The sequence below is a fragment of the Gadus macrocephalus genome, chromosome 15 (assembly GCF_031168955.1).
Source record: "Gadus macrocephalus chromosome 15, ASM3116895v1".
In the NCBI taxonomy this organism is placed as follows: domain Eukaryota; kingdom Metazoa; phylum Chordata; class Actinopteri; order Gadiformes; family Gadidae; genus Gadus; species Gadus macrocephalus.
Window position 1 is genome coordinate 6,952,756 of NC_082396.1, and position 24,321 is coordinate 6,977,076.

General features: G+C 43.6%; 1 protein-coding gene across 4 annotated transcripts; it reads right to left on the minus strand.

Moving 5' to 3' along the window:
- Positions 1 to 1,098: 1,098 nt before the first annotated feature.
- On the minus strand, positions 1,099 to 23,187 carry slc8a1b (solute carrier family 8 member 1b). 4 transcript variants are annotated; one of them, XM_060072430.1, is made up of 13 exons: positions 22,000 to 23,186; positions 21,244 to 21,408; positions 20,048 to 20,829; positions 16,813 to 16,919; positions 15,040 to 15,170; positions 12,766 to 12,865; positions 9,967 to 10,152; positions 9,063 to 9,152; positions 8,564 to 8,667; positions 7,217 to 7,856; positions 6,504 to 7,185; positions 6,281 to 6,335; positions 1,099 to 6,225 (listed from the first exon to the last, which is right to left on the minus strand). In XM_060072430.1, the coding sequence occupies exons 1-10, from the start codon at positions 22,861 to 22,863 to the stop codon at positions 7,584 to 7,586; spliced, it is 2,802 nt and encodes a 933-aa protein (XP_059928413.1). In that variant the 5' UTR covers positions 22,864 to 23,186; the 3' UTR covers positions 1,099 to 6,225; positions 6,281 to 6,335; positions 6,504 to 7,185; positions 7,217 to 7,583. The 4 variants fall into 4 exon arrangements, with proteins under 4 accessions (XP_059928413.1, XP_059928414.1, XP_059928411.1 ...); XM_060072431.1 differs by lacking the exon at positions 16,813 to 16,919 and adding an exon at positions 16,340 to 16,431 and having other exon boundaries at positions 6,504 to 7,856; positions 22,000 to 23,187; XM_060072428.1 differs by having other exon boundaries at positions 6,504 to 7,856.
- Between the last annotated feature and the right edge of the window lie 1,134 nt (positions 23,188 to 24,321).

The following is a 24,321-nucleotide window of genomic DNA, read 5'->3' on the forward strand; positions in this document are numbered from 1 at the left end:
CACCGCCACCTGGGTGCTTATGGTGTTGGGTTAAAAACGTGTGGTTTTGTTGGGTGTGTTAAAATAAAGGTAGCTTCTGGAAGTCGAACGGGGTTTGGGGCCCGAGTGCTATACCCTAACGACCAGACTCCCGGGTGGTTCGCCCTCTGCCAACGTTGAAGTGTTGATCAGGTCCGGAGGAAAAACAATGAAATTATGAAATGAATCAAATCTATAAAATAAATAAGTATAGATACAGAAATATGTGTATTCTGTGTTCTCATGGTCGTTCTATACTGTAGTAGGGGAGTGTTTCCTGTTATTCATTACTACCACTAGAGGGGAGTGTTTCCTGTTCCTCATTACTACCACTAGAGGGGAGTGTTTCCTGTTCCTTACTACCACTAGAGGGGAGTGTTTCCTGTTATTATTGGTTTAAACTTTAATTGTTTGTTAAATGTCTGTCTGAGGGCTAGGTCTGTCTCTCAGACCCGAGAGTCCTAACCCCCAAAACTCTTCGCTCCTGTTCTTGATCGCTTGTTGTCCTTGATCACTACGTATGCTCCTCTTCCTGATCACTTGTTTTGCTCCTCTTCTTGATCACTAGTTATGCTCCTCTTCTTGAACACTAGTTATGCTCCTCTTCCTGAACACTAGTTATGCTCCGTCCTTAATCACTAGTTATTCTCCTCTTCTTGATCACTAGTTATGCTCCTCTTCTTGAACACTAGTTGAGCTCTCGTCCTCTTCTTGATCACTAGTTATGCTCTTCTAGATCACTAGTTATGCTCCTCTTCTTGATCACTAGTTATGCTCCTCTTCTTGCTCATGCAAGACCAGCTCAGAACAAGCACAATAATTCCTTGCTGCTTAGCGTGGCAAATGCTCATTTATATTTGTGTCTATATCGATACAAAGAATGAATCAAACCACATGGCAGCAAATCACATTTTAATATGATACATTGAGCAAAGTGTGCCATCTGAAATGTATTGCATAGCGTCCTGATGTATAGAATGGGCGTCTATAGGGGGCATCTACCTACAGATGGGCTCTGAGGGTCGCAGCATCAAAGCATCGCACGAAGATCACAGCAAATAAAATCAAGTACGCTCCCCGTTCAGTACGTATCCCAAACTTTATTGTATTGCCAGCGTTAGAAGGACCTTGTTACCACCAGTACACATAGACAACAGTCTTGTTCCTGTTCGGCAATGTGCAACAAATAAATGGAAGGGTGACCTACACCTGCACACGAGGACCATGACAACATATACAAACAAATGACCTCATCCAGACCGTAAGGGCTTGATAGAAGCAACATCTGACAGCTCCAAGTCTGTGAGTGACGGAACAGAGGTGTGGCAGCATATAATAGTCTTATAACAGGACATTATATATTACTATATTCACAGTTCTCCCTACTCCCTATCCTAGAGACAGGGAGAAGCCAGGATTACATGGAGCACAACGAGATGGAAGGAGATGAGAGGAGAAGAAAGAATATCGGAGCATTTCAGTTGTAAAAAATATGCATCGTATAAAATAAATCTCAGCAAAGAGGAAAACAACTTGAGTTTCTTCAAAAAGGCAATATATGTGATTTTATCATTCAAAAATAATGTCATGTAGAGTCATGTCCTCTGCAACAGGCCCACTGGATATATGTGTAGATCCTGTATATAGCCCTGTATGAGGTGGATATGTACAGTATACACAGGGGCATACACAGGTAGGTAGCCCTGAATAGGGCTAGGCTAATAGGACTTTTACATTCCCCTTTCAGCCAGGGGATTGAAAGTAGCAAGCAGTATGGTATTTGGTACATAGAACCCATGCATCTCCCACATAGAGCATTTATTTTAAAATACATCATTCCAAACATATGAGTTAAAACACTTGAGTTAGTAAGCATCGTTTTTATATTATTATATTTATCAGCAGATTGCCTTTTATCTTAAATTCTATTGATTAATAATGTGCAATATTAAAAAAACATATCTTCATTATGACAGTGTCAACATAAAAACCAGGAGATCAGATTGTATGAATAAATCATTGGGACAATGTTTATCAACCAGGGACAGAGATACAGTGCTATAGCTATGTACAGACATTTGATCATCCATGCAGTCAGCAAGACATAAACATTAACATTTATGAAGAGAAATTAGAGACAGAGACTTGTGTCAGTTACTCTTTCGGTGTGTATGTATCCATTTGTTACTCTATCAATTAGAACCCCATTATCAATAAGTAACTATATCAATTAGTCACTCTATATCAATTAGTAACTCTATATCAATTAGTAACTATATATCAATTAGTAACTCTATATCCATTAGTTACTCTGTACAGTGTATACATTAGTAACACTATATCCATTAGTAACTCTATATCAATGAGTAACTCTCTATCAATTAGTAACTATAGATCAATTAGTGACTATATCAATTAGTAACTCTATATCCATTAGTTACTCTGTACAGTGTATCAATTACTAACGCTATATCAATTAGTAACTATATCCATTAGTAGCTCTATATCCATTTGTTACTCTATATCAATGAGTAACTCTAGTATATACTAGTAACTGTATCTCTGTGTTTGTATCTATTAGTAACCTTATCTCTGTTTGTATCCATTAGTAATTGTATCTCTACTTGTATCCATTAGTAACTTTATCTCTGTGAATTTATCCATTAGTAACCGTATCTGTTTGTATCTATTAGTAATCGTATCTCTGTTTGTATCTATTAGAAACTGTATCTCTGTCATTAGTAACTCTGGGTTAGGTATTACAAGACAATAGAGAATCAGAGATTGAAGGGAGAACTACAAACACAAATGGCAACAGACGTGTTGTACGAGAGACATCGTTTTCAAACTCCCTGACCAGATATGAATGTACGGCTATAAGTGCTTAACCCTATTCGCTCTGATTATTCACCTCCTCTTTATCGTCCCCTCTTCACCTCATGTACGTAAGATTGGGGAGCTGTAAAGAGAGAGCGCAGAAAACTACAGAAGAGAGAAGGATTTGCAACATTAGGAACTAAATTAGCCAAAACAATGCCCCCCCCCCCCCCCCCCCTTAAATCAGGGAAGAGACACCCAGATAGTTCAATGGTCCTAAATGGTCTCACAGTGCATTTCTCTCACTGATAACTGACAGCGGGCATTTCTTAAAGGGAACTATCCATGAGCTCTTGAATCGTACCCACAGGATCTTTAGTTTGTACTGATCATTCGAAGGGATGATTCCCCATGCTTCAGACCCAACAGCTATTTTACACCGAGTCATCTCCAGAGAGAATTCCTGAATCTTTTTCGCTCTGTTATATCGTATCTTCAGTACAGAAATCCCAGTTTGTCGACTACTCGTACCTCCAACAATAACTCTAAACCTTAACGCTGCAACACACCGACGACTAACTATTACACTTAAGTCTGAAACACACCGACGACTAACTCTTAACCTTAACTCTAAAACACCTCCAAGAATAACTTACCCTTAAGTCTGGAAACACCCAAGACTATCTCTTAACCATAACTCTAAAACATCTCCAAGACTCACACTTACCCTTAACTCTGAAACAACTCCTAGATGAACTCTTACTCTGAAAGCTGAAGAACACTACGAAGCTAATTCCTAACTTGTGCAAATGTGAAATTGCTGCAACCTCAACCCTGGTGTTAAATCTTTCGCATTTCAAACCTTTTTTTTTTTTTTTTACAGTTTTTGGTTAATTCACAAGATAAATTGGGCACTGCATTAATATTTAATTTTAGTTTTCTCATCAAAATGGTTACATTGCAGCTGTCAAACTTGATTTATTTACAGATTTTGTTTCACCAAATTTGAAGGGATTCACATCTTGCAATGCTAGATGTCTTCATTGTGTAATTGAAATGACTAAGTGCATTTCATCTTTTAACAATTTCATTATTGCTGTAAAGTGAAATTGCATTCTTTAAGACATTTCCCTACTATGCTGATCATCTCATGTGTCTCGGTAGAAAAACAGTGAAAAATGATTAATAATTAATTCTAAGAAAGGTGTCTTGGGTAGAAAAACCGATGGATGTCTGGTTGAAAACATGAACTTTTCTGATAGAAAGATTTCCCTTTGGCAAAACAGGGGTAAACTGCCACTCCAAGGCATTGAGATGAAGTCCACTACTCTGATTAAAAGCCAAAGAGTTGACACACCGAACAGAAAGCATCCAGTCAGTAGGGTTGCGCTGCTAGGGTTGAAGGGTTATGGTTGATCTGTGTATCTTACCCACGTCATGCACAACAGACCCATCTCTCTACACCTATTAAGAGTTACAGAACACAATGCTAGCTATATTGCGGTCACTTTTTGAATAACAAAGTATTGGCTGGAAATATTCCTAATATTCACATATATACCAGAAGTTGTCGGTAGTATTTGCCAAAAAATACTACATAATTTAAAACACATAGAACACTACATCCCTATCAACGGCCCTAGGGCTGTCCACTGATTGTGAAGCAGGTAAGACTCCTTATACCACTTAGACCCCTTAGTCCACTTAGACCCCTTAGTCCACTTAGACTCCTTAGTCCACTTAGACTCCTTATTCAACTTAGACTCCTTAGTCAACTTAGACTCCTTAGTCCACTTAGACTCCTTATTCAACTTAGACTCCTTATTCAACTTAGACTCCTTATTCAACTTAGACCCCTTAGTCAACTTAGACTCCTTAGTCAACTTAGACTCGGTGACCCAGTCCTTAAGCTCTGTCCTTAAGTCCTACCCCTAGGTGAGGGGTAGTATTATGTGACCCCTCTTAATAATAAGCATAAGAATTGCTCAGAGAAAACCAGAGTAAAACAAAGATGAGTTCTCAGGAGATGCGTAGGGCATTGCTCAAATATTACCTCAAACTAGAGGTAGACCTTTGTACGTTCATATCTTAGTTTAGTTACACCTACATATACAACTACACATAGCAATCATTAAATGACTTTTATATCACACGTAAATAAAAAGAGCATGACAGCAGGGGGGTACTTATACATAACTGTCCCCATGGCAACTGGAAAGCAATATTTAGAAAGCTTTTAAAGCTGGGAGTGTCCCCAAACCCTCCTCCATCCATCCAAATCCTCCTCACCCCTAAACAGTCTAGTCGGCCTTTGATAATGGTATTCTTACCTCTGTCGTGTATATTTGTTTGATGGAATTAATCCATCATTATAAATGTACAGTAGAAATAAGGGAGCATCTTTCAGAAAACCGAAGGGCCGTTTGAACCAGTAGTTGGGCCAGCAGTAGGTTTTTGCTCACTAGATATTATGTTGCAGGGCTAACCCTGTATTGTAGGGTTAGCTCACTAGATATTATGTTGCAGGGCTAACCCTGTATTGTAGGGTTAGCTCACTAGATATTATGTTGTAGGGCTAACCCTTGTATTGTAGGGTTAGCTTAGGGCTAACCATTGTTTTGTTGGGTTAACACACCTGATATTATCTAATAGGCTAACCTGGAATTATAAGACTTTGACGTGCTGGGGACAACCTCATTGATGCAGTCAATAAATTCATTCCAAATGGCTAAACCCAAAACACAAACAATGTTTTTATGAATGGGTCACCTTTCTTCTAGAACAGTTTGAAGCGGTACATCAGCAGTAGGCCTTATAGTCTCTAAGGTTAGGGTCTACTCTAACCCTGGTCTTATTAAAAGGTAAAGCACACTCACTGTCTGGATTTATATTTAAGACCTTATCTTGTGACAGCAAACTACACACAGTGGTCATAGGTCATGTTCAGAAAAAACATTACCTTCAGGGTTAGAGGGTAAGGGTCAGGGTTAGAGGTTTAGGGTCAGGGTTAGAGGGTTAGGTTTAAGGTTAGAGGGTTAAAGGGTTAGGGGAAGTGTTAGAGGGTTAGGGTTAAAGGGTTAGGGGCAGTGTTAGAGGGTTAGGGCTAGAGGGCTAGGTTTAGAGGGTTAGGTTTAGAGGGTTAGGTTTAGAGGGTTAGGTTTAGAGGGTTAGAGGGTTAGGTTAAGAGGGTTAGGGTTAGAGGGTTAGAGGGTTAGGGTTAGAGGGTTAGGGTTAGAGGGTTAGGTATTATAGCAGTAAGGAAAGCTCTGTATTTACATTTCAATCTTAAGGTCCACTTAAAGTTTTCATCAAACCTGACAGGGATAGCTTAATGGTAAGGGCAACCTGGGTTAGAGTGAACCCCTTAGTACTGTAGTGGTTAAGTTAACCCTTAATAATGTAGTGGTTAGAGTTAAACCCTTAGTCCTGTAGTGGTTAAGTTTACCCTTAGTACGGTAGTTGTTAGGTTAACCCTTAGTACTAAAGTGGTTATGTTAACCCTTAGTACTGCAGTGGTTGGAGTTAACCCTTAGTACTGTTGGGGTTAGGGTTTACCCCTTAGTACTGCATTGGTTAAGTTTACCCCTTAGTACTATGGGGGGTGGTTAGATTAACCCTTCATACTGTAGTGGTAAGGACTAGCCCCTTAGTATAGTGGTTACGTTAACCCTTAGTACTGTAGTGGTTAGAGTTAAACCCTTAGTACTGTAGTGGTAAGGATAGCCCCTTAATGTAGTGGTAAGGGTAAGGGTAAACCCCTTAGTACTGTAGTGTGGTGGTAAAGGTAAGGGGTTAGGGATAGTACCCCTTAGTACTGTAGTGTGGTGGTGAAGGTAAGGGCCCTTAGTGTAGTGGTTAGCACTGTAGTGTGGTGGTGAAGGTAAGGGCCCTTAGTAAAGTGGTAAGGGTAAACCCCTTAGCAGTGTAGTGTGGTGGTGAAGGTAAGGGGTTAGGGTTAGTACCCCTTAGAACTGTAGTGTGGTGGTGAAGCTAAGGGCCCTTAGTTTAGTGCTAAGTGGCGGTATTGTTAATTGGAATGGCTGAGCTGTGGATCATCTTAGTGCAATGCAGTATAAACTGAAATATCGTTGACACACTAGGCTTTATATTGCACAATACACTCGGATATGAAATGGTGTGTAACGTTAGATACTTTAGAATATTCAGCATTGTTTTGTCGAATATAAGGCCATATATTCTGGAACGTGTTGTGTTTTTGATGAACAGACAACAAACACACACAAATAGTCCTTATAACCTCTAATCTGTCATATAACATTACTTATGACCTCTAACCGGTCATATAACATTACCAATTACCTTAAGCTGTCATATAACATTACTAATTACCTTTAAGCTGTCATATAACATAATTTATAACCTGTTTGCAAGGATATGGCAAGAATTAGGGTGGAAATAAATGTTGGGGATTATTTAAATTTTCAGGAAAGTGTAAGTTCTTGGATAATGGTTAATGGGTAATGAGTTAAAGACCAAACTCACTGTGGAATAGGCTTAAAAACAGGCTGTTAATTAATCACCTAGTCGTTTAAATCCCTTCCATCACATGGCTTCATAACACCTCCCTCTGACCTCGGGGAAAGTAGAGTGGACCGTGAGGAGGAGGAGGAGGAGGAGGAGGAGGACCATGAGGAGGAGGAGGAGGAGGAGGAGGAGGAGGAGGACCATGAGGAGGAGGAGGAGGAGGAGGAGGAGGAGGAGCTGTCCTAGTGGTCTCCGGCCCCCCCTCAGAAGCCCTTGATGTGGCAGTAGGCCTCCAGAGAGGAGAACAGGATGTAGAGCAGCCACAGGCTGACGAAGAGCATGGTGGTCAGAACCTTGGCGGTCCGCGGGCCCCCCAGCTCCCCCCCGATGTCGGGCCGCCGCCGGTACATCAGCACGCCCACGCTGATGAAGGCGAAGATGGTGAAGAGCGTGACGGAGAAGGCCAGCGGGCCCGGGTCCACCCTGAACTCGCGGCCCTGGCTGTTCTGGTAGATGGCCGCGATGGACCACGCCACCTGGCATGGCAGCAGCGGGTTAATACGACTAACCACTCACTAACTAACTCATATTACTAATGGTAATACTAGCTGGTATGAGGATACCAACTAAGGCTGAACCTGGTACTAACTGATAATAACAAACTCATACTTCCACTTCAAATATGAACTAATACAAATTATACCACTAACTAGTGAGAATAATAATGTTAACTAACAGAGCTAGTTTAAGCCTTTGGGTGCGGGTCAAGTTTCAAGTTCTATTGGTCAAAGTCTAAGTCAGGTCTCATTTTAGTATCCAACTCTCCAGCGGCTTAGCCCTTAAAGTCAGGGTTAGGGTTAGGTCAGGGTCGGGTTTAGGTCAAGGTTAGGTCAGGGTTAGGTCAGGTCTCACAGGGTCAGGATAAGGTCAGGGTTAGGTCAGGGTTAGGTCAGGGTTAGTGTTAGGTCAGGGTAAGGTCAGGGTTAGGTCAGGGTTAGGTCAGGGTCTGGGTTAGGGTTAGGTCAGGGTGAGGTCAGGTCTCACTTATAGTTCTACTACTACTGAAAAATAATTACGATTGGTCAATTATTACGATATTACCATTGGTTCTATTGGCTTTCATCTGAAGCAACGTCATGACCAGACATTGGCATTGATTGTAAGGGTTAGTCAGTTTGGGTTAGGGTTTGGGTTAGGGTTAGTCAGTAAGCGTTAGTCAGTGATTCATTACTCGATGACTCACCCCGATGCCCAGAAAGACGTTGACAGCATTAGAGCCCGTCACGTTCCCAATAGAGGCGTCTGCATACTGGTCTTGTATCGCTGCGACCTTACTTGCAAATGTGTCTGGACGAAGGAGAAAGAACGGGCCGTTATTCAGCTAAAAAGATCGCGTCAAATCTGATCAATATTCAGGGATGTTTAAGTAAGGGAAAAATTGTCTCAAAAACTAACTCTGGGTTATACAAGCAAAATATACATATCTATCCCGGTGGGCTCAATATCCAACAATGAAGACATTCAAATTAAAACTTTCATTCACTCATTATTTCATTCCTGATTCATGCACTCACCTGGTACAGAGGTTCCTAACGCATTAATATTCAATCACTCACCTATTACAGAGGTTCCTAACTCATTCATATTCATTCACTCACCTGGTACAGATGTTCCTAACACACTCATATTGATTCACTCACCTGGTACAGATGTTCCTAACACACTCATATTCATTCACTCACCTGGTACAGATGTTCCTAAGGCCACAAAGACCACAGCGGTGACCGAGTCTTTCAGTCCAACTGTGCAGCCGAAGTGAGAAGCAAGATCTCCTGGAACCCAGACACCATCATCATCAACATGTTTACCTTACTGCATTACAACATGTTAACCTTACTGCATAACAACATGTTAACCTTAATGCATTACAACATGTTTACCTAACTGCATTATACCATATTAACCTTACTGCCTTACAACATGTCAACATTACTGCACAACATGTTAACCGTACTACATTACAACATGTTAACCTTACTGCAGAACAACATGTTAACTCTACTGCATTACAACATGTTAACCTTACTGCACAACATGCTCACCTTACTGCATTACAACATGTTAACATTACTGCATTACAACGTGTTCACCATACTGCCTTATGTGCTTTTAAAATGTATGAAAAAGTATTTACAATGTTTTTCCTAAACTGTTTACTTTACAAGAATATGACAATTTTTAAAGGAAACCTCACTCACTTGACCTACGTTATGTGCCGGTATGTATGTACTGGTATGCATGTACCAGTATATATGTACTGGTATATACTGGTATGTTGGTATCTATGTACTGGTATGTATGTACTGGTATGTGCTGGTATATAAGTACTGGTATGTACTTGTATACATGTACTGGTATGTGCTGGTATGTATGTACTGGTATGTGCTGGTATGTATGTACCAGTATGTATATACTGGTATGTATGTACCAGTATGTATATACTGGTATGTACTGGTATATAAGTACTGGTATGTGCTGGTATGTATGTACTGGTATGTGTTGGTATGTATGTACCAGTATGTCTTTACTGGTATGTACTGGTATATAAGTACTAGTATGTACTGGTATGTGCTGGTATGTCGTTACCTATGAAGGCCGTGAGCAGGCCGATCATGCAGATGGACACCACGAAGCAGGCCCAGCCGTTCCAGTAGTCTGTCGGAGGGACGAAGGCGAACAGAACTTTCCAGAAGACGGTCAGAAAGTGCATCACATAGTCGAAACACGAAGGCAACTTCTCCTCCCCACAGTCCTCATCATCATCATCCTCACCTGACAGAGAGAGGAGAGGATACAGGGTTAGGGTTTGTTAAGGTCTTCCTGTAAGGGTCAGGGTTTGTTAAGGTCCTCCTGTAAGGGTTAAGGTTTGTTAAGGTCTTCCTGTAATGGTTAGGGTTTGTTAAGGTCCTCCTGTAAGGGTTAAGGTTTGTTAAGGTCTTCCTGTAAGGGTCAGGGTTTGTTAAGGTCCTCCTGTAAGGGTTAAGGTTTGTTAAGGTCTTCCTGTATGGGTTTTTTACGGTCTTCCTGTAAGGGTTAGGGTTTCTTAAGGTCTTCCTGTATGGGTTAGGGTCTGTAGGGTTAAGGTTAGGGGCGGTAGTGTTAGGGGTAGGGTCTGTAGTGTCCTAGTGTTAGGGGTAGGGTCTGTAGTGTCCTAGGGTTAGGGTTAGGGTCTGTAGTGTCCTAGGGTTAGGGGTAGGGTCTGTAGTGTCCTAGGGTTAGGGTTAGGGTCTGTAGTGTCCTAGGGTTAGGGGTAGGGTCTGTAGTGTCCTAGGGTTAGGGTTAGGGTCTGTAGTGTCCTAGGGTTAGGGTTAGGGTCTGTAGGGTTAAGGTTAGGGTCGGTAGTGTTAGGGTTAGGGTCTGTAGTGTCCTAGTGTTAGGGGTAGGGTCTGTAGTGTCCTAGTGTTAGGGGTAGGGTCTGTAGTGTCCTAGTGTTAGGGGTAGGGTCTGTAGTGTCCTAGGGTTAGGGTTAGGGTCTGTAGTGTCCTAGGGTTAGGGGTAGGGTCTGTAGTGTCCTAGGGTTAGGGGTAGGGTCTGTAGTGTCCTAGGGTTAGGGTTAGGGTCTGTAGTGTCCTAGTGTTAGGGGTAGGGTCTGTAGTGTCCTAGGGTTAGGGTTAGGGTCTGTAGTGTCCTAGTGTTAGGGGTAGGGTCTGTAGTGTCCTAGTGTTAGGGGTAGGGTCTGTAGTGTCCTAGGGTTAGGGTTAGGGTCGGTAGTGTTAGGGGTAGGGTCTGTAGTGTCCTAGTGTTAGGGGTAGGGTCTGTAGTGTCCTAGGGTTAGGGGTAGGGTCTGTAGTGTCCTAGGGTTAGGGGTAGGGTCTGTAGTGTCCTAGGGTTAGGGGTAGGGTCTGTAGTGTCCTAGGGTTAGGGTTAGGGTCTGTAGTGTCCTAGGGTTAGGGTTAGGGTCTGTAGGGTTAAGGTTAGGGGCGGTAGTGTTAGGGGTAGGGTCTGTAGTGTCCTAGTGTTAGGGGTAGGGTCTGTAGTGTCCTAGTGTTAGGGGTAGGGTCTGTAGTGTCCTAGGGTTAGGGTTAGGGTCTGTAGTGTCCTAGTGTTAGGGGTAGGGTCTGTAGTGTCCTAGGGTTAGGGGTAGGGTCTGTAGTGTCCTAGGGTTAGGGTTAGGGTCTGTAGTGTCCTAGTGTTAGGGGTAGGGTCTGTAGTGTCCTAGGGTTAGGGGTAGGGTCTGTAGTGTCCTAGGGTTAGGGTTAGGGTCTGTAGTGTCCTAGGGTTAGGGTTAGGGTCTGTAGTGTCCTAGTGTTAGGGGTAGGGTCTGTAGTGTCCTAGTGTTAGGGGTAGGGTCTGTAGTGTCCTAGGGTTAGGGGTAGGGTCTGTAGTGTCCTAGGGTTAGGGTTAGGGTCTGTAGTGTCCTAGGGTTAGGGGTAGGGTCTGTAGTGTCCTAGGGTTAGGGGTAGGGTCTGTAGTGTCCTAGGGTTAGGGGTAGGGTCTGTAGTGTCCTAGGGTTAGGGGTAGGGTCTGTAGTGTCCTAGGGTTAGGGGTAGGGTCTGTAGTGTCCTAGTGTTAGGGGTAGGGTCTGTAGTGTCCTAGTGTTAGGGGTAGGGTCTGTAGTGTCCTAGTGTTAGGGGTAGGGTCTGTAGTGTCCTAGGGTTAGGGGTAGGGTCTGTAGTGTCCTAGGGTTAGGGTTAGGGTCTGTAGTGTCCTAGGGTTAGGGTTAGGGTCTGTAGTGTCCTAGGGTTAGGGGTAGGGTCTGTAGTGTCCTAGGGTTAGGGTTAGGGTCTGTAGGGTTAAGGTTAGGGTCGGTAGTGTTAGGGGTAGGGTCTGTAGTGTCCTAGGGTTAGGGGTAGGGTCTGTAGTGTCCTAGTGTTAGGGTTAGGGTCGGTAGTGTTAGGGGTAGGGTCTGTAGTGTCCTAGGGTTAGGGGTAGGGTCTGTAGTGTCCTAGTGTTAGGGGTAGGGTCTGTAGTGTCCTAGGGTTAGGGGTAGGGTCTGTAGTGTCCTAGTGTTAGGGGTAGGGTCTGTAGTGTCCTAGGGTTAGGGGTAGGGTCTGTAGTGTCCAGGGAGACGTGTTACCTAGCTGAGTCTCTAGGGGGCGGTGTTGCACTGTATGATGTTATCAAAGCGTTAACATTTGCTGGACACCATAGTTTCATGCATCAGCAAAAGCGGATTTCACACCAACCCCCGTAATTAAACGTCACATTATTATATTTTACATATAATATATGATATAAGATATTATATGAGATAAATAGAATGCATTGGCCAGTTGAAAAGCCCAAACTAGAGCAGGATCCCAACTGTTTCCTCCGATGACCTCCATCATGTGTGCCGACCTGGGAGGTGGGCGCGGGGGTCCTATGTTGTCATTGTTAATTAGCGTTGATTAGCGCGATAGCTGCGCAGCATGCTAGCATGGAGCCACTGGTGCTTCTTCTCACCAGCGCTGACCGTGATGGCCTCTATGAACTGGTCTCTCCAGCTGTTGGTCCCCACCAGTAGAGCCAGGTTGGTCTTCTTGATCAGCTTATCTACCGTGTTCTACGGGTTAGATGATAACCACATGGAAGAGGGGAGGGAGGGTTACATGATAACATGGAAGAGAGGAGGGAGGGTTAGATGATAACATGGAAGAGAGGAGGGAGGGTTACATGATAACATGGAAGAGAGGAGGGAGGGTTACATGATAACATGGAAGAGAGGAGGGAGGGTTAGATGATAACATGGAAGAGAGGAGGGAGGGTTAGATGATAACATGGAAGAGAGGAGGGAGGGTTAGATGATAACATGGAAGAGAGGAGGGAGGGTTAGATGATAACATGGAAGAGAGGAGGGAGGGTTAGATGATAACATGGAAGAGAGGAGGGAGGGTTAGATGATAACATGGAAGAGAGGAGGGAGGGTTAGATGATAATCACAATAAATACGCTATGATAGTAATCTTCTATGATATAACTGTTATATAATTGATGACCTTATTGTTTTGAATATATTGTTATTATTACGCCTTACCGTAGCCATACATCTACACAATAATAAATACTACTAGTGTATATAAAGGTTGTTTACTACAGATACTACATATATATAAAAAGTAGTTATAGTAGTAGTGATAGTAGCAATAGTAATTAGAGTTATTTAGTAGTTATGAAAGGAGTAGCTTTAGTAGAAATGCATTAGTAATGATAGTAATAGTAGTAGTAGTAACGATGGTGATGACATAGTTATTATAGTAGTTACATTATACATTCATTTCTTATGATACTAGTTACAATAATAATACAGTTGTTATGATAGTAATAATAATGCAGTAGTGAGGATAGTAGTGATATTAGTGATGCAGTAGTTATGATAGTATAAATACTAGTTAGGATAGTATTAATAATAGTAATGCAATAGTTATGATAGTATTAATAATAAGGCAGTAGTTATGATAGTATTAATAATAGTCATGCAGTATTTATGATAGTATTAATCATAGTAATTCAGTAGTTATGAAAGTATTAATAGTAATGCAGTAGTAATGATAGTATTAATAGTGATGCAGTATTTATGATAGTATTAATAAAGTGATGCAGCATTTATGATAGTATTAATAGTAATGCAGTATATATGTAAGTATTAATAATATTAATGCAGTAGTTTTGATACTATTAATAGTATTGCAGTATTTATGATAGTATTAATAAAAGTGATGCAGTAGTTATGATAGTATTAATAGTAATGCAGTATTTATGATAGTATTAATAATAGTAATGCAGTAGTTATGATAGTATTAATAGTGAAGCAGTAGTTATGATAGTATTAATAGTAATGCAGTAGTTATGATAGTATTAACAGTAGAGCTGTCAGTTAAACGCGTTATTAACGGCGTTAACGCAAACCAATTGTAACGGCGTTAAAAAAATAAATAAAATTCTTTGGCTCAAAACAAAGAAGCAGTAGCCTGACTGCTATGTTCAAATGACATTTGTTCAAAGCAGTCGTTTAATTGCACTATAGGCTCTTTTTTTGTATCGTCCTGTTTTGATCAGTATATGCCAATGTTGTTATCAATAAAAAATCATTTGCACAAGGCAAGCCGATGCACTTCACCATGTTGATAAGAGAATTAAAATGAGAAGAATTATGGGACAAAAGAATCAAGGGATATTTAGCATAGAAAAATATTTTGAGATTAATCGCGATTAATCGTGAGTTAACTATGACAATAATGCGATTAATCACGATTAAATATTTTAATCGCTTGACAGCTCTAATTAACAGTAATGCAGTAGTTATGTTAGTATTAATAGTGATGCAGAAGTTATGATAGTATTAATAGTAATGCAGTAGTTACGATAGGAGTAATAATAGTAATGCAGTAGTTAAGATAGCATTAGTAGTAATGCAGTAGTTATGATAGTATTAATAGTAATGCAGTAGTTACGATAGGAGTAATAATAGTAATGCAGTAGTTATGATAGTATTAGTAGTAATGCAGTAGTTGTGATAGTATTATTAGTGATTCTGTAGTTATGATAGTATTAATAATAGTAATGCAGTAGTTATGATAGTATTAATAGTGATTCTGTAGTTATGACAGTATTAATAATAGTAATGCAGTAGTTATGATAAGAGTATTACGAGTGATTCAGTTGTTATGATAGGAGTATTAATAGTAATAAGCAGCTATGATAGTATAATAGTAATGAATGAATGAATAGTTGTCCTACCTTGAACTCGTATGATTCCTCGATGATGATCTCCATCTTGACGTGGTCTCCTAACATCGGCCTTCCCATTTCAGCCACACGACGCTGCTCTTCATCCTCCAGGACCTCCTCTTCCTCCTCCTCTCCCTTATCTGAACATGTGTAGCATTAGATTAGGTTATAAAGGGTTAAGGGCTGGTTAGAACGTGTTCTAACCAGAAGATAGACACCACTGTCTTCATATGAGTGGTAGAAACATGCAGATATCACTACTAATACTACCACTAATCCGGTGCCTCAACGGAGTGTTTACACATGAGCACAACTCACTAGTGGTTACTCACGAGTGGTTACTCACTAGTGATTGCTCACTAGTGTTTACTCACTTATGTTAACTTTAAAACGTTTACCCGTTAATGGTTGCCAGATAATGGTTACACGATAATGTTTACTCCATTATGTTTCCAAAACCTTTAGAAACTGATGTTTCGTAATCAAATCTGATAAACATAACTCACGCTGCAGTTGTCTGTCAAACAACCTGAACAGTTGTCGATATGAATGGATAAATATATAGACGGATGAGTGGATGAATGGATGAGTGGATGCAACAAAGGGCCAGATCGATGTCTTTAATGACACATGCACCAGACATTCATGACCTTATATAACAAGGTTAGTACATATTATATACTTCAATATATCACCATGACTCATATATAACCTTACATTAGGGACATGTAGGCATATATTGTATAATGGTATATATCACTATAACCCATTACTATATATCATAATATAACTATCCACACCTGCATATGGACATTATATAATCCTCGCTAAATCCAACTGTGCATTGTGATTGGTCGAGCAGGTAGCTGTACCTGGGTTAGGGTTAGTCCCAATTTCCTATCAAAATTGTACATATTGCAACAATAAAGTAAACCCCTGGAGTGCACAGATGTAGTACTGATACTGTCTTATTTATATATCTATATTTGTATATATATACACATACTGTAGTTGTGGTTAGGGTTACCGTCTATACCAATGCTTGATTATATGATATAACCCATTATTATGTTGTATAATTCTAACTATATGATATAACCCATTATTATGTCGTATAATTCTAACTATATGATGTAACCCAATATTAGATTGTATAATTCTAACTATATGATATAACCCTATACTTATGTACTTAAATAGTGTTTATTCTACTGTTATAGAAGAGAGATTCTGAGAGAGAAGAATACAGAGAGAGATCATGCTGTGCTCCCTCCTGATTGGCTGTCACAATCTGTCCATCCCCACCCACCGCGTCTCCATTGGGGGGCGTCCAGCAGGAGGAAGAAGGAGGCGTGTTTATTGTACTCTTCACGGTCTAAGATCCTAAGGGTTATGGACTTCCTGTATGGGACACACATACACACACATGCACAGGCACACACACAAACACACACACACACACACACACACACACACACACACACACACACACACACACACACACACACACACACACACACACACCGAACACACACGGATGCATACAAACAGACGCACACACAGAAACACACACAATCACACTCACACACACATGCACAGAAACACATGTGTTCAACACATGTGTATACACACACAGTGTGTGTTGACACGAAAACAGATGAGCATGCATGATGAACACATCAAAGCAGACACACGCACACGCACACACATGTCTGGATTGATGTGTGTGCAGCCAACTCTGCAGTCACAGGTTCAGAGTTCAGAGGTCACGCGGTCTTTGACCTTTGGAGTCTTTGTTTCCCACCAGGTGAGGCGCTCCGATCTCCAGGTAGAAGGTCTTGTTCTTCTCATACTCCTCATCATCAATGATCCGCACCTTGATGCTCTTACTGAGGTGTCAGTACGCAGTCAGCAAGAGGAGGAGGAGGGCGGAGAGAGAGGAGGAGGGAGAGGAGGAGAGAGGTGAGAGGAGTAGAGAGGGGAGGAGGAGGGAGGGAAGAAGAGAGAGAGGGAGGAAGAGAGAGGAGGAGGGAGAGGAGGAGAGAGGTGAGAGGAGAGAGGAGAGAGAAGAGGAGAGGAGGAGAGAGGAGGAGGGGAGAGGGGAGGAAGAGAGAGAGGAGGAGAGAGGTGAGAGGAGTAGAGAGGGGAGGAGGAGGGAGGGAAGAAGAGAGTAAGGGAGGAGGGAGAGGAGGAGGGAGAGGAGGAGGGCAGAGGGAGGAGAGAGGAGAGAGAAGAGGAGAGGAGGAGAGAGGAGGAGGGGAGAGGGGGAGGAGGAGAGAGAGGAGGAGAGAGGGGAGGAGGAGGGAGGGAAGAAGAGAGTAAGGGAGGAGGAGAGAGGAGGAGGGAGAGGAGGAGGGCAGAGGGAGGAGAGAGGAGAGAGAAGAGGAGAGGAGGAGAGAGGGAGGAGGAGAGAGGAGGAGGGGAGAGGAGAGGGGGATGAAAGAGGGAGGGGGAGAGAGAGAGGGGAGAGGGAGGAGGGAGGAAGGAGGAGACAGGAGAGAGGGAGGAAAGAGGGAGGAGAGAGGAGAGAGAAGAGGAGAGGTGGAGAGAGGGAGGAGGAGAGAGGAGGAGGGGAGAGGAGAGGGGGAGAGAGAAGGAGAGAGAAAAGGTGAGAGAGGGAGGAGGAGAGAGAAGCAAAGGCAGAAGACAAGTGAGGGAAGAACAGCTAAGAAGGATGACCAAAGTGTTAGGGTAATGATCAGGGTTAAAATCAAAAGGGTAAAGATCAAGATCACAGTGTTAAGGTTAAGACTTAAGATCAAAGGGTTAGGGTTGAGATCTAAGGGTTAAGATCAGAGGGTTAAGGTTAAGATCACAGTGTTAAGGTTAAGATCAAAGGGTTAAGGTAAAGATAGAAGGGTTAGGGTTAAGATCAAAGGGTAAGGGTCACAGATTAATAGAATATGGTTAGTGGCTCATGTATTAATGTATAATGTATGAGTTATCTTATTCTCCACAGTCTTAGGAGAGGCTGCTTGTGTCTTGTACTCACACTTTACACTAACACTACTGTTGCTACTTATTTTGCTATTCTGTGGGAGCTTTTCTGTGACGGCTGAGTTTATTTCTATTTCCTATTCTTGACATATTTATTAAGCTATTTATATACATAATGCGTTGGAAATTTGAAGGCCATGAGTTAGAAAGAGATTGGTTAAAATCTCATAATACAAAACTATACAATGGAACAGTCTCACACACACACACACACACACACACACACACACACACACACACACACACACACACACACACACACACCGGAGCAGTGTGTCTATTAATATCAGGAATATCAATGTCATTAAACCAGGACGACTAAAGCAGTGAACGAGAACAGGCCAAGTCCTGCTGGGAATATCAGGGACTACCCTGTGGGGATATCACCAGAGAGCTCCCACTATCACCAGCTAACTACTGGTTAACTAACCAACTAACACTATCACCAACTAACCTCTGGTTAACTAACCAACTAACACTATCACCAGCTTACTACTGGTAAACTAACCAATAACACTATCACCAACTAACTACTGGTAATCTAACCAACAAACACTATCACCAACTACCTACTGGTAAACTTAACAACTAACACCATCACCAACAAACTCCTGGTTAACTAACCAACTTACACTATCACCAACTAACTACTGCTAGAGCTAACCAACTAACACTATCACTAACTAACTACCGCTAGAGCCAACCAACTAACACTATCACTAACTTACTACTGGTAAACTAACAAACTAACACCATCACAAAATAACTACTGGTAAACTAACCAACTAACTATATCACCAACTAACTACTGGTAAACTAACAAAATGTAAACTATAACTTACTAACTTTGGGTATACCAAACAGCTAACTATCCTACTAACAGAGGCATTTCTTGTCAGTAAATATATAGTTTGGTCTCTAAACCAAACGCCCTAACCATAACATAACACTATTGTTACATCCAACCCAAATGTTACAACTTACCCTTAAGTAAACCCCGAACATTACATCCCCTAATGTAACACTGCCCCAAATGTAACATATATATTATGTATACTCACAAGTTACTAAAAAGGTTAAGATTATGTATAGTTACTAACAAGGTTAATATAATGTATAGTTACTAACAAGGTTAATATAATATATAGTTATGTGTGTGTAGGTTGTATCATTTAGTTATAACACGGATGAGAGTGGAGGACTATCTATATACCGTGTATATATATATATATATATATATACAGTTACATCTTATCCGCTCCCGTTGGTCTTTGCGTAGCCATCATTACAGTGAACAGAAGTTAACCCCATCACAAGCTGTTGCCTAGCAACTGTAACCCTGACACCAGAGCAGCTGGTTTTGATGCTGCTTTTCTTCCAGACCGTTCAGGATGAATAATGTCATCGAAGATGCAAAAGCAGCCATTTAAAACCACAAATTATTATAATAGTGTATATCAAATAAAGGATTTAATAAATACCTATAAATGAAGGTAAAAACAACAAGGTAGAAAAATAGGAATAGGAAGAAGAAATTTAGTAGAAATTCAGAGAACTTCAGATGGCATGCTCTCCGACTCTCTGACCTTTAGGTGACCCTGACCCTAAATCTGACCTTTAGGTGACCCTAACCCCAACTCTGACCTTTAGGTGACCCAAACACTGGTCGAACTCTGACTTCTAGGTGACCCTGACCCTAACTCTGACCTTTAGGTGACCCTGACCCTAACTCTGGCCTTTAGGTGACCTTGACCTTAACTCTGAACTTCAGGTGACCCGGACCCTATCTCTGACCTTTAGTTGACCCCAACTCTAACCTTTAGGTGACCCTGACACTTGTCGGACTCTGACCTTTAGGTGACCCTGACTCTTCCTACAAACACACTACTACACACAGGCGTGTACACTTACACTCCTACACACAGGCGTGTACACACAGTCCTTCACACACACTCCTACACGCAGGTGTGTACACACACAATCCCTACACACACCCTCCTACACACAGGTGTGTACTCACAAGATCTCGTCGTTGTTGAACTCCAGGACACCGTGGGCGTCCTCAAAGTCCTCGCCGCCGCCGCGGGCCGTCCCCTCCAGGGTCTTGTAGGGCAGCGTGACCACGCCCCGCGCCCCAGAGGTCCGCAGCACCTTCAGCTCCACGGTGCCCACGCTCTCGCTCACGTGGCACACCGCCTCCTCCAGGGTGAAGATCCCGGCGTGGTCGTCGTCGAAGATGGTGACGGTGGCGGTGGAGGCGGGGCCGAGGCAGGCCACGGAGGGGTCGGGGGCGGTCCCCTCGGACTGCTCCCCGTCCGGAGCCAGGACCCTCAGGTTGGACAGGTGGATCAGGAAGCTCTCGTCCTCCTCAAAGATGTCGTCGTCGATGATGCCCACGCGGACCTCCTTCAGCGTCTCGCCGGGTTTGAAGACCACCACCCCCTCGGTAAACTCGTAGTCAGAGCCCGCGTTGGCCGTGCCGTCCTCGGTGCGGTAGTCCACGGTCAGGGTCCGGTCGGGGTCTCCCCCCTGGCGGACCAGTGTCACCGCCACCGTGCCGCAGTTCTCCAGACACTGGTAGGAGCTGGGCTCGAAGAACACCCGGGTCACGGGGTCGCCGTCGCCCGCCAGCGAGCGCACCTCCTGCAGGCTGACCGCCTTGCGGGCCTGGTCCGCCGCGTGCTTCTTCAGGATGTTGCCCGCGCCCGTCATCAGCCTGGTTGCCTGGCAACGGTAAAAGGCTCGACTCTTCTGCTGCTGACTAAGGACCTGATAGTTGGCCAGCTCTATAAGCTGCTCCACCTGAAACACACACACACAGATGCTGTAGGACCACTGGTACTGTCAGGTCTTTATAACCCTGGTACTATTCCCTGGTACAGCCAGCTCTTTATAACCCTTTACAACCCTGGAACTATTCCCTGGTACGCTCAGGTCCTTGTAACCCTGGTACTATTCTCTGGTACGCTCAGGTCTTTGTAACCCTGGTACTATTCTCTGGTACGCTCAGGTCTTTGTAACCCTGGTACTATTCTCTGGTACAGGCAGGTATTTATAACCCTTGAACTATTCCCTGGTACGCACAGGTCTTTGTAACCCTGGTATTATTCCCTGGTACAGTCAGGTATTTATAACCCTGGAACTATTCTCTGGTACGGACAGGTCTTTGTAATCCCGGTACTATTCCCTGGTATGCTCAGGTCTTTGAGTGCACACCTCTCTGTCAGGATGTTTCTGTTTCAACTCCTTCAGGATTTTGGCCATGTCTCTCCTGGTCTCTTCGTCGTCCAGATCCTTCTCATCCAGCTCCAGACCCAGAGGACCGTCCAGGAAGTCGACACCGTGAGAGTTCAGCATCTTCCCGTCCATCTCAATGTCCACCTGACACGGATCAGCGGAGGTTACAAAGAATGGTAGAATATTAGGGTTAGGGTTAGTGGAGGTCATGGGGTTAGGGTTAGGGTTAGTGGAGGTCATGGGGTTAGGGTTAGTGGAGGTCATGGGGTTAGGGTTAGTGGAGGTCATGGGGTTAGGGTTAGGGTTAGTGGAGGTCATGGGGTTAGGGTTAGTGGAGGTCATGGGGTTAGGGTTAGTGAAGGTCTTCTGGTTAGGGTTAGTGGAGGTCATGGGATTAGGGTTAGTGAAGGTCTTGGGGTTAGGGTTGGGGTTAGTGAAGGTCTTCGGGTTAGGGTTAGTGGAGGTCATGGGGTTAGGGTTAGGGTTGCTGAAGGTCTTGGGGTTAGGGTTGGGGTTAGTGAAGGTCTTGGGGTTAGGGTTAGTGAAGGTCTTGGGGTTAGGGTTGGGGTTAGTGAAGGTCTTGGGGTTAGGGTTAGTGAAGGTCTTGGGGTTAGGGTTAGGGTTAGTGAAGGTCTTGGGGTTAGGGTTAGTGAAGGTCTTGGGGTTAGGGTTAGGGTTAGTGAAGGTCTTGGGGTTAGGGTTAGGGTTGCTGAAGGTCTTGGGGTTAGGTGGTACCTTGGAGGGCAGAGGGCGGTCTCCCTCGGTCTCGATGATCATCCCGCGGTGCTTGCCCGCCCGGTAGTGTTTGTACATGTATTTGTAGAAGAGCAGGCGGCGGTCAGCGATCCAGGCGAACAGCACACAGATGGGGAAAAAGAAGAGCGTCAGCAGCGCCTCCCAGACCTGCACCACCCCCGGGGAGATCACGGCCAGGATGAGGTACAGCCAGATGTAGGCGAAGATGCTCCACGACGCGGTGACGAAGAAGACCCGCAGGTGTTTCACCTTCCTGGTCTCCCCGTCCGGAACCACGTACACACAGATGCCGATGATGACAAACATGTTGAAGGCGGCGGAGCCCACGATGGTGGCTGGGCCCATGGCCCCCGCCGTGAAGCCGTGGCCGATCACCTCGATGACGGACAGCAGGATCTCCGGCGCCGAGGAGCCCAGCGCCATCAGGGTGAGGTTGGACACCGTCTCGTTCCAGATCCGCACGGTGGTCGTCATGGTTTCCCCGTTGGGCTTCTTGATGGTGATCTCCTTCTCCTGCGAGGTGATGACCTCGATGGAGGCCATGAAGCGGTCGGCCACGATGGACACGCCGAGGAACATGTAGACCAGCGCCACGAAGTACACGGTGGCCCGGGCCACCTTGTCCCCCGAGGACGGGTTCCGGGGCTCCCAGACGGGAAGCAGGACCCCCCGGGAGCACGGCTCCGCCTCGCTGCAGTTACGGCTGGTGGGAACCATGGAGACGGAGCCGTCAGGGGCGTGGTCCAGGCCGGCGGCCCAGGAGGTCTGCAGCAGCAGGAGGAGGGTCACCATAACGACGGCTAAGGATGGAGAGAAGAGGGTGGAGGGTGTCCAGCGGGCCATGGTGACGTGGTAATCACTATTGTGGGACAGATCCTGGATGTTACGAGAGACGAGGGAAGAGAAGGGAGTGAATGGTAGTTATATTTTTAAGGTAAATATTGGTTTCACTGTCACACTAAGCTTTTATATATTATCCAACCTCCTGAACCCTATCGCAGTATAATAGTTTGCATAAACTATTCATATAATTCATCCTCAATGACATACTAACTAGGCTTGTGCTTCAGTAAGAGCTCAACAACATCAACTAAAACAACAACTCATCTATTGACCACAAACAAAAGGACACATCATGTTATTAATAAATATGGATTAAGATCTATAGACCTTTTGGCTATGGCTACAGGTTAGATGGTAGGACTAGGGCTACTGGTTAGAGGGTAGGACTATGGCTACTGGTTAGATGGTAGGACTATGGCTACTGGTTAAGAGTGTAGGACTATGGCTACTGGTAAGAGGGTAGGACTATGGCTTCTGGTTAGATTGTAGGACTATGGCTACTGGTTAGAGTGTAGAACTATGGCTTCTGGTTAGATGGTAGGACTATGGCTACTGGTTAAGAGTGTAGGACTATGGCTACTGGTTAGAGCAGGGATGGGCAACTGGCGGCCCGCATCCTCACTCAGTCAGGCCCGCACATAATAAAAAATAATAATAAAAAAAAGAATAATAATAATTGATCGAGTTACAGAAAACTCGGTCAAGAAAGATGAGAAGAATTCATAGAATTCGAAGGCAAACCCATGCGTCTAGTTTGCTTAGAAGCGATATCAGTCATTAAAGATATCCACTTAAGTCGCCACTACAACTACTACAACTGCTTGTTGGGTTTGAGTTCATTGAGTTGTTGCACTTAATGTTGGGCCACTGTTTTTCTGTTTTTTGACTTCATTGGGTGATGATGTATGTGAGCCCTTTGCACTGATAAAAATTTTTAGGTAGTGGCCTTCCCCAAAATGCACCAGAATACAGGAAATCATATCTACCAAATTCAAAATTGTGTAGCTTCTCTCAGCTCACGTTTAGTTGAAGTGTGCAGTCATGTGGCCCTCCGATGGTTATGATGAAAAATGTGGGCCTCTTTATCATGAAAGTTGCCCATCCCTGGGTTAGAGGGTAGGAACATGGCTTCTGGTTAGATGGTAGGACTATGGCTACTGGTTAGAGTGTAGAACTATGGCTTCTGGTTAGATGGTAGGACTATGGCTACTGGTTAAGAGTGTAGGACTATGGCTACTGGTTAGAGGGTAGGACTATGGCTAGTGGTTAGAGAGTAGGACTATGGCTACTGGTGGTAGTCTTACCATCACTACTGGTTAGATGGTTGGACCACCTAGGATGCCGTTGGGACGGTAGGCCTACCATGGCTACTGGTGGTATAATGGGGTAGGTGATGGCTAGTTACAATCATATGTAAGGGTTAGATGCTGTGCTAGGACATAGCTTTTGGTTAGCTGA